General features: G+C 42.5%; 1 protein-coding gene across 1 annotated transcript; it reads right to left on the bottom strand.

The window, feature by feature from the left end:
* Nucleotides 1-3357: 3357 nt before the first annotated feature.
* On the bottom strand, nt 3358-10526 carry LOC140377390 (lysozyme C-1-like). The gene is made up of 5 exons (XM_072462780.1): nt 10366-10526; nt 9527-9700; nt 7492-7564; nt 7310-7363; nt 3358-3361 (listed from the first exon to the last, which is right to left on the bottom strand). The coding sequence occupies exons 1-5, from the start codon at nt 10499-10501 to the stop codon at nt 3358-3360; spliced, it is 441 nt and encodes a 146-aa protein (XP_072318881.1). The 5' UTR covers nt 10502-10526.
* Nucleotides 10527-10852: the final 326 nt, after the last annotated feature.

Raw genomic sequence — 10852 nt, 5'->3', positions numbered from 1 at the left:
AATGTGTGTTTATCTTTTCATGCGTCACGTGACTTATCGCGCCGTCCCCAACTAAAACAATCTGCGTGACCTTGGCTCCTGGCACAGATACTCCTCGCTGTATTTTGGCCACGTCATCTTTCCGTTTTTCATTTAATTCCATCTCTGAAAGTGGTAAAAATCTGTTGGTGAGCTGTATTTTAGGTGACTTCACGTTATCTTTGTATCGTTTAGGCTTTGCTCCAAGTTTGTTCCAAGAAACAGCCGATACAGGTGCGTCGTGGATTAGAACTTTATTGAAGACAAACGGTCTTCTTTAATAAAGGTTAGCTTAATTCAATTCAATTAAATTTATTTTTGTAACGTCCAAAATCACAACAACAGTTGCCTCTGAGGGCGACAGTGAAAAATGAATCAAGCATTGTCTGTGGTGGCGAGGGACAATGTCCCAGAGTCCTCTGTCCTTAGACCCTCCTTCTCGGCCAGGAAAAACTACAAAAAACCTGCTTGGGAAAAAGTAGACACCGAAGCCGCCGCCTCCGACGCGGATTCCTCCTGCTGACACACACCTGAGACGGATCTGAGACGGATCGTCGGTCCCGCTGCTCCATTCCCACGGATCCAGTCCGGAGAACAAGGACCAGGCCGCGGACCTATTCTACAAACCGTAAGCCGATCTCAGGGTGTGGTCTTAATTTACAGTGTTGGCGCAGTTTTGGTAAACCTGGCTGGTCTCCCTACCCCCCTCCTCACTAGTGTAAGCTCATTTTTCCCCTTTTTGATATAGATTAGCATTTCACGTTTGATTATTCAAGGCAAAAACCCTGGTTTAACATTACCTGCATGAATCTGCTGTTAAAATCTGATACGAACCATCACCTGTGATTTACCTGCAAAATCTGCTGTAGCGGTGCCATATTGTTTTTGATAAATAAACCACACGAAATATTTATTGACTATTGATTGTTTAATTAGACTATGTCGTACGTCCCTGAACCATGAAATCACCCTTCAGTGGGTGAATGATTTAAATGCTCACTTCTTGAGGTTTGATCGGTCACCCGCCCCTCCCCCTGCACAGCTGCATGCTCCCTCTTCCACAGCTGGACAATGCCCTGCATCTGTTCCTCTTCGCTTATCTGCCCCGGACCATCAGCTCCCCACTTCGCCTGGACTCACCCATCCCCCCAGCACACGGTCCCCCTGCCAACCACTGACTGTCACAGCAGCACAGGTGAGGAGTGAGCTGAAGAGGATTAAAGTGAGGAAGGCAGCAGGACCTGATGGCATCAGCCCCAGGCTCCTTAAGTCCTGCGCAGATGAACTGTGTGGAGTTATGGAGCATGTCTTCAACATGAGCCTGAAGCTGAGGGTGGTACCACAGGTCTGGAAGACCTCCTGTCTGGTACCTGTGCCTAAGACACCGCGCCCCAAAGACCTCAACAGCTTCAGGCCAGTGGCTCTCACGTCCCACCTGATGAAGACACTGGAGCGGCTAGTCCTGGACCACCTCCGCTCCACCGTGAGCTCAGCCATGGACCCGCTGCAGTTTGCATATCGGTCTGGCGTCGGAGTGGAGGATGCCGTCATCTCCCTGCTGCACCGCTCTCTCTCTCTCACCTGGAAAAGCCTGGCAGCTCTGTGAGGATTCTGTTCTTCGATCTTTCCAGCGCCTTCAACACCATCCAGCCGCTGCTCCTGAGGGACAAGCTTGAGACGGCTGGTGTGGAGTATGACCTGGCAGAGTGGATCCTGGACTACCTCACAGACCGACCCCAGTTTGTGACTGACACTCGGACCTGCAGTGTGGGGGCGCCCCAGGGCACTGTCCTCACGCCCTTTCTCTTCACCCTTTACACTGCAGACTTCAGACACGACCCGGACAGCTGTGTCCTGCAGAAGTTCTCTGACGACTCTGCCATCATCGGACTCATCACGGACGACGATGACGCGGAGTACAGAGGACTGGCGCAGGACTTTGTGGACTGGTGTCAGCGGAACCACCTCCTCATCAACGCGGGGAAGACCAAGGAGATGGTGGTGGATTTCCGCAGACGCCACCCCACTGCCCCCTCACCAGTGAACATCCAGGGACGGGACATTGAGAGAGTGGACTCATACAAGTACCTGGGTGTTCATCTGAACCACAAACTGGACTGGACTCATAACACAGACGCACTGTACAGGAAGAGCCAGATTCGGCTCTACCTCCTGAGGAGACTCAGGTCTTTTGGAGTGACAGGGCCACTCCTGAAGACCTTCTACGACTCTGTGGTGGCATCAGCCCTCCTGTATGGTGTGGCCTGCTGGAGCAGCAGCATCACAGAGAGGGAGAGGAAGAGGCTGGACAGAGTCATCAAGAAGTCCAGCTCCGTCCTGGGCTGTGCTCTGGACTCGGTGCGGGAGGTGGGGGACAGGAGGGTCCTGGCTAGATTCACATCTATGCTGGACCATGAGTGTCACCCCCTGCAGGACACTCTCTCCGCTCTGGAGAGCAGCTTCAGTGAGAGACTGATCCACCCTCGATGTGTGAAGGAAAGGTTCCGTAGGTCTTTCCTTCCTGCTGCTGTCAGACTTTATAACAAAAACTGTTAGTACTGAACACTCTCAATACTGACCTAACCTAATACTGATGTGCCATTCTGTCATATGTGCAATTACTGTGAAATTCATGTGCAATCTATGTGCTGTCGTGACACATATTCATGTGCAATTACTGTCGGGATCACATGCAATGGTATTTATGTATTTATTTATTTGTCTATGGGAGTTTTTATTTATTTATAGGAGATCTTCTACTGAAAGTGTTTTTCAGACTTCCTATAAGTGATCTGTTCTTCTGTATCTACCTCTGTATCTACCTGCGTTGCACCAATGAAATTTCCCCATGTGGGACAATAAAGGAATATCTTATCTTATCTTATCTCTTATCTTATCTTATCTTCAGACTTTTAACGAGCGTGATTAAGGACTTAATTTTAGATTTGGATCTTATCCTGGTGCCCCGTCGTCTCGTTCTGCTAAAAATCCTCCTTAATCATTAAACTGAATATCTGTAGCTTGAGACCCCTACGTATTTTGGTGCCCCGTGTGAGGCGATTCAAACTAAAATTGTAATTCCTAAAAATCTAAAAGTGAATCCCCAAAACTAGACCCTAACTCCGCGTCTAGTGTGTGATGTTTGGTGACCACCAGCTCCTAAACACGAAGCTTCATCCCTGTTATGTGTGCGATACATGTGTTTAATAAGACCTTTGTAGACTATAGTTATTGCCGAACACTTGCGGAAATGTACTGATCTACAGTTAACAGTCTGTGCACAGCCGAAGAACCCCCAGAGTGACTTTATCTGTTGTAACTTCTGTCTTATCAGTCCTGTCAACTGAAAGCAGAAAAACACGTAGAGAGTAGATGCTATTACCGTGAGTCTCCGGGATACACACCTCTACACAGTACATGATGAGTAGAACATTGCTGCGATGCTCCAGAATGTTAGAAAATATGTACAACTTAAACAACAGCCTGCACTACTGCAAGGCCCAATCTGCCGATGACTGCTGGACAGAAGTGAGCTCACGCCGCTCAGCGACCCTAATAGGCCCTCGGCTGTGAAGCTTCACACTTAAGGCTTAACCGGAAGTCGATCTAAGTCACTTCCTAAAACACGTCTCGTACCTGCACAGGCAGCAGGCATGTTTAGAGTGGATCACAAAAGCTACCAGTTATTCATCACAAACTCATTTGGCCTCAATGAGGTTGAATGAACAATTTATTGTTGTTTTGAATAGATTCACATTATAAAGGCTAAATGGTTTAATCAAACGGTTTCAAATTGACCAAACTTTTAGCAATCAATCGCTAAATAAATTAATAATCTGAAGGCCGTGAGTTCGGATATTAAATCTGTTTTCATTTACTTTAGATATTGACCATCTTCCAACAAACAAATAGAAGAGTCAAACAATAATATAACTACGTTTTAAAACGCCTCTGACCAACCCGTGTTCAAAGCTTTTAAACTAGTTGCTGTTTTGCCCGTGCTAATAATAGTGTATCTTTAACAAAAAGTACCTCTTACACTATTCCAAACGAGCCCTGGCACCTCTTCAAAATTGTCACTAATTCTATTTGTTTAGAAGAAATGATGTACCTGCAGAGACTAATCTATATTTTTGTCGCTTAAGCACAACCAATTCAAACTTGTTGTTGACATTTTTGTGCGCACATTTTTCAAGACAACCTCGGAGTATCTTGTGTGGTTTATGATCTATTACCAAATGTAATAGCTAGGCTAAGAACAAATGTCTCTCCCAAATTTTGAACAATTTTGAGATAGGATACGATTCTTATAAAATCCCTTTAACCCCAAGGTAGAATATTCCATTGACTTAGTACATGCCACCTCTGTGCCACTGTCTTTTGGGTCCTGGGTATCTTCATTGACAAACCTTTCCTTCTTCAAGAAAACATCTGTCAAAAGAGAGGGATGTAGGGGACCCATATGTCCCAAAAAGACCTTTGAAAGACAGCTTTTCACAGCTCAACACACTGTTGCAGAAATCAGTGTTGGGTATAAAGGAACGACCCCCACGGAGAGGACACTGTCTTCACCGGAGCCCCTTCCCCTGATTCTGATAAGAGACATTCCTCTGGACTAAATTTCTTAATGACTATTTCACATCTAAACCAACTTGATGCTGACTGTGTGATCTAAACTTGTGACTAAATCATGTTTTAGTTTAGTTTGCAACTGGTTTTGAAGTGTGTTCATGTCGCACTTAATGTACTTTCTCATCACCTGCTATTGATGTGTGTTCGTTGACAATGTTGTGTATTTCATTATGGTCACATGTCATTTTTGCTGGTTTGAGTTAAATTTGCCCAAACTGAGAATAAGTTTGACTACGAGTTAAAGTCACACCCACTAGGCCACTCCTCCCAGGTCAATAAAAGAGCAGGCTCAGTTCTGCTCTCCCTTTTTCACTTCTTTCCGACGGCACGTGACCTGCCAGGACGACACACGGGGTCGGGGACCCCCGCAGGGGCCCCTCCCCCACCAGGGAGGCTGCATTGTCTTCCAAACTCGGCTTTCACCAAACAACCCGAACATCTTCATCGAAAAATGCACGATTCAACGAACCCTGGACTCATCAAACTCTTCGAATGCTAAACCTGCTCTAGCATCAGCGCCCGGACAGCTCCAAGGACACAAAGTCATGGGGAGGCCTCGCTCCACACCTTAGTTGGACACGTGAGACCTGAGAGTAGCTGATATTTACAGAGTGGCATGTAAAGACAGGTTCCCTTGAATTATTCCCCAAAACCAATCAAAACCTAATTCTTAATACCAGCATTTCTTCTAACTAAGTTGAGCCCAGGCACAGCCTGTGTAACCAAATGTGTCATTAATTGATTTTATATCTTTGTTTATTAAACCACACAAAACCATCCTGGTTTATAGAGCCTTTGTATTGATCTTTATAGAATTATGATTGTCGGTCAATGAATCGTGTACTCCCCTTCAGAGAATGAGACTGAGTAGATGTTAATGTTTTGCTGAACAAGCTTCAGATGGTGCCCTTTTAAATATAAATATGAACATTAACTACCTAAAACGCTACACGTGTTGTCCAAATGTAATGGCTAGTCCCAGAGAATATACATTACATCTTGGTACAAAGGTCTGAGCAGGAAACGAGTATAATTACCCTACACATTTTTCAGCATCACTTTTAGGAAGGATTCTTCTGATTTCTGATCTGGCTATGTTGCGCAAATGGAAATAGGCTGTTTTACAGGCTTGATTTATATGTGCTTAAATGGGTCAAATTAGACTTCGAGGTTTCTTACAGTAGAACTGGAGGCTACACTGACATTGTCCAGTGTGACTATCTGCTCAGATAGAGCGTCTCGTAGATTTTTAGGGCCAAGCACAATGACCTTGGTTTTTTCAGGGGTAAGAAGCAGACAGTTAAGTGTCATCCAGGTTTTTATCTCCTTCACACAAGCACTAAGTCTGTCTACTTGATCGCTCTGATCAGGTTTCATTGATAAATACAGCTGAGTTTCATCTGCATAGCAGTGGAAGTTAATGTCATGCTTTCTGATAATGTTGCCTAATGGCAGCATATAAAGAGTAAACAGAATTGGACCGAGGACTGATCCCTGTGACACACTGTAAGTTACTTTAGAGCATGGTGAGGAGCTCTGGTTTACATTAACAAAATGGAACCTATCAGATAAATAGGATTTAAACCAGCTGAGGGCTGTTCCTCCAACACCGACATCACATTCTAACCTCTGCAGTAGAATGTTGTGGTCAATGGTGTCAAACGCTGCGCTGAGGTCCAACAGGACCAGGACTGAGACCAGTCCATCATCAGCGGCTAATAACAAATCATTTGTGACTTTAACTAGTGCAGTTTCAGTGCTGTGGTGGGCTCTGAACCCTGACTGGAAAACTTCACATAAGTTATTGTCCTGCAGGTGGCGACAAAGCTGTTTTGCTACAACTTTTGAAGGATTTAGAGACAAAGGGAAGATTTGAAATAGGTCTGTAGTTTACCAACAGGTCGGGATCTAGGTTAGGCTTTTTCAAAAGCGGTTTAATGACTGAATGTTTGAAGGACTGTGGAACATAGCCACTTTCGAGTGAAGTATTTATTATATTAAGAATAGAGTCTATAATTAGGGGGAGAATGTCTTTGAGGAGCTTGTAATGGGGTCTAGGACACAAGTTGAGCTTTTAGAGGACATAATGGCTGAAGTTATCTCTGCTTGATCAACAGCTGTGAAACTTTCTAAATTTATTGATGGATTTATATGGGACGTTAGATTTACAGCTTGGGCTAGTTCAGGGCTAATAGCGGGGGTAATTTCATCTAATTTATCTCTGATTGTTTTTATTTTATTGTTAAAAAATAAGAGGAAATCATCAGAGCTGAGAGAAGCTGGGATTGAGGGCTCTACTGCGCTGTGACAGTTTGTTAGCCTGGCCACAGTGCTGAAAAGAAAAAGCTTAGCCATGTGCTGTGCCCATTAAACATTATGGATGGTGTCTTCCACACCTTTCCTCTCCAAACACTTTCCCATCCTCCTAAAAGTAAAATCATCAGGTCTAGAAACAACCAAACACATAACAAATGCTTCAAAAACTTTATTGACAGCAATAAGTCACAAGTAACGTAACTGCGTTCTGTGTTACAAACAAAATGCAGCGATGCCTGACTTGTTTATAATGGTTGAAACCTTTACAAGAAAGAACAATTGTGTTTTGACTGCTGTATTTGAAATCCAACTTGTGTGGGTTTCTTTCTTTTTTTATTCACACCCTTCGACATACTTGGCCAGGTCTTGGCCCTGACAGCGACACTTCCAAGCCACCCTGTAATAACACAAAGAGAATATCAAATGTATTAGTGTTACTGTGGCAGAGTGGTTAGCCTGTCTCCTCCTCTCTGAAAGCAAGGTTAAAATGTGTTTTATGAACTTGTAAATATGACATTGACTCACCAGGCTTTCATGCCGTTCGGGTCCTTTACCACTATTTTGGCACATTTTATGGCCTCAATTGGGTCGAAAAGTTCTGAGGGGCAAGAGGAAAAGGATTAAAACCAATTATACAAATAGGTATGTGTATATATATATATATATATATATATATATATATATATATATATATATCTATCTGGATTAGGCCAAAAGGTTTTTGTTCTAGTTTAGTTATTTTTCTGTTTTTTTTTAGTCCTTGATTAAGAAAAAACGTGGATTAGATCAGATTTAATCTCCATTTAGACATAACTTTAGAATTTAGAATTAAATTGGTCCGGATTTAGGAGTAGTAGTGGTAGTGGTGGTGGTAGTAGTGGTAGTAGTAGTAGTAGTGGTAGTAGTAGTAGTAGTAGTAGTAGTAGTAGTAGTAGTAGTAGTAGTAGTAGTAGTAGAAATGGTAGTAGTAGTAGTAGTAATAGTAGTAGTAGTACTAGTAGTAGAAATGGTAGTAGTAGTAGTGGTGGTGGTAGTAGTAGTAGTAGTAGTAGTAGCACTAGTAGTAGTAGAAATGGTAGTAGTAGTAGTAGTAGTAGTAGTAGTAGTAGTAGTAGTAGTGGTAGTAGTGGTGGTAGTAGTAGAAACATTACCCACAGATTAGTGAAAGTGCCTGAATGTAAATGCAATGCTTTTTCAGAACATTATTTGAGGTCAATTTGAAATACAAACATTTTGTTGGTAATTTTTTGAAAAATGCAGTTTAGTTGAGTTAGAGAGAGACAGTCACTGTTTCTCTTTCATTCTATCTTTGACCCAGGCCCAATAGTTACACAAACAGCCCAGAATATCTAATGGTACAGCAAGTATGCTTTGGTTCATCATATTTTCTAAATGTATATCCAGCCACTATTATGAAAAACTGGTTCTGCTAAAAAATATTTAGCAGAACGGGCAAAATAACACTGACACATCAGGGTCTCACATAAGCAAACACATTGTTACTGCTTATAAATTCAGACTGATACTGACATTCTTTATTCATGACCTGAACAGGATGGTGACCAAAGTGAGTATATGAAGTCATATTATAAAGTAGTTGTAGTACCACTATAACTTTTTTCTAGTTACATACTAGTACATTACATTTTCTTTTACTGTCGTATTAATATTAGAAGAAGCCACAGTTTCAGGTGCAGCCGGCCGCACCGCGGTCAGTTCAAATCCTGGTTACGACAATTTGCTGCATGTCCTTCCTTCTCTCTCATCCCCATTTCATGCTCAGCTGTCTTATCTAATAAAGACTATTCGAAAAAAGAAGATCTGGGTTGATTCTACAAAAGAAACGCCGGTGTGAGTTTTCCAAAAAGCCTGTTGAATGGCTCGAGGAATAGCAGCTGCCGCAGTCTAAAGAGTAAATAGTGGTAGTAGTCGTAGTAGTACAATTAGTAGAAAAAGCTTCAGTTGTAGTCATCTGGACTCAGTTAGAAAAAATAGACGTTTCAAGAGTCATTGTCAATAAAAGAATTTAGATCGAGAACTCCGATATTAATACTGTTCTGTGGTAAGACCCGCCCATTGGGCGGAGCCTTCCTGAAGTAGAAAGAGTTGTTTGTTTCAACAGAAACTCCCCCTTGTATCTACCGAGTTAGCCTATTCAGAATCTTAATGGCCTATTAGAAAGGTAGAGGACCAGGGCCAGGACATTTAGATGCTAATCAGGTACTCAGGGTGGTTGAGCCAGGGTCTCACAAAGACAAAGAGGATTCTAATAGCCCATTAAGATTCTGAATAGGCTAACTCGGTAGATACAAGGGGGAGTTTCTGTTGAAACAAACAACTCTTTCTACTTCAGGAAGGCTCCGCCCAATGGGCGGGTCTTACCACAGAACAGTATTAATATCGGAGTTCTCGATCTAAATTCTTTTATTGACAATGACTCTTGGATGAGAGTCGAAACGTCTATTTTTCAAACTGAGTCCAGATGACTACAACTGAAGCTTTTTCTACTATGGAACACGCCTGGACGAATGAGGGATTACACCGACAGTAGTACAATTACTTTCACACGCGATGTTACAGCCGTTGGCCACGTTAGGTCCTCCGTCTGTGCACCAGTATTTGCTGCTGATCTGTAAAATGCCGTAGTCAGTGAAGATCCTATTTTTCTTGTCTTTTTTGTTCCTGTTCAGGGCCTGGGTGTTGAAGTTGGATTCGTGCTCCGTCAGACAAACCCCTGAGGAAAGAAGTACAATTTAGATTGTTTTCTTTTACTTGTTGTGCTGTACTGTACGTCGTGACAATCTCTTATTGTCATTAGTTTTGTAGCCTAGTCATGGGTTTCAGACCAATGATTCCTTCCTGATTTGAAGATTTGGATAGGACTTTTCCCCATTCTAAATTTGTGTTGTGCTTTTAACAATGGAGGACTGTTGCCATGGCAGATCCTTCAAATCAGGAAAGAATAATTATACCTCAAACCCATGATTAGTTTTGTTTTATGTAACTATTTTCCTGTATTTTGTATCATAGTTTTAATCAAGGGATACATCTTAAATAATCTATATACATTTAAGTATATTTTAAAAAGCCATTTTATCTTGATTTTTGATTGCATATTTCAATGTTCCTTGTACAACACAAACATTTCCCCATTTGGGGATGAATAAAACAATGTTTATTCAACTTCACTATTTCAGTCCAGTTATAGAATTTTTTTTTCTTGGACACGTCCTGCTCATAGTCCTTGTTTAGCTGTGGTCCAGTCCTGGCCTGATCCTGCTCAAGTCCTGGTCTGGTTTAGTTCTGTTATAGTCCTTTAGTCTAGACTTGTTTTAACATGATCTAGTCCTGTTCCTAGTCCATGGTCTAGTCCTAGTTTAGTCCTGGTTTGATACTCACAGTCCGCCAGGGTGCCTCCTCCGACTCCGTCCATGCCGTTATCCTTCAGAAATTTATACCATTCACATCTGTCAAACACTTTTCCCTGAGCCACAGCACAGAGCAGCACCAGCAAAACCAAACTCTGCAACTTCATCTTCAACACAACAGAACTCAGCCAGGACTAGACCAGGACTTGACCCAGACCTGAGTCCAGACCAGTATTTAAGTCCTCTCTCTGACTGGAAACTCCTCTCTCTCTGTTTCTTTCACTGACACACAAAACAAACACGACTGCACCCTAAAGGATTTTGATATGCCTGGGATGTTAAGATGTGACACAATATTTGCAGGAATAAGGATTATCACAACAAATAAACTGTCACGAGAATCGCTGCTCGGACCATTTCTCCCAAATTTTTGGAGAGGGAAATTAGGCTTCAAATCTGACACAAAATCCTCCAGTGTGCAGACATTTTTTAAGTCTATTTAAACTACAATATTGGAG

Source organism: Eucyclogobius newberryi, unplaced genomic scaffold (genome assembly GCF_026437365.1).
Source record: "Eucyclogobius newberryi isolate DKJ021-1_F unplaced genomic scaffold, fEucNew1.0.hap1 SCAF_4, whole genome shotgun sequence".
In the NCBI taxonomy this organism is placed as follows: domain Eukaryota; kingdom Metazoa; phylum Chordata; class Actinopteri; order Gobiiformes; family Gobiidae; genus Eucyclogobius; species Eucyclogobius newberryi.
The sequence above is the reverse complement of the archived record's forward strand: the minus strand, read 5'-3'. Positions and strand labels throughout refer to the sequence as shown.

What these genes read in the sequence shown, in the direction of transcription:
- LOC140377390 (XM_072462780.1), bottom strand. Translation starts at nt 10,501, where the DNA reads ATGAAGTTGCAGAGTTTGGTTTTGCTGGTGCTGCTCTGTGCTGTGGCT. An exon ending in AGGAGGCACCCTGGCGGACT is followed by an intron (nt 9,701 to 10,365) that starts GTGAGTATCAAA and finishes TTCTTTCCTCAG; the next exon opens with GGGTTTGTCTGACGGAGCAC. An exon ending in CCGAACGGCATGAAAGCCTG is followed by an intron (nt 7,364 to 7,491) that starts GTGAGTCAATGT and finishes GTGTTATTACAG; the next exon opens with GGTGGCTTGGAAGTGTCGCT.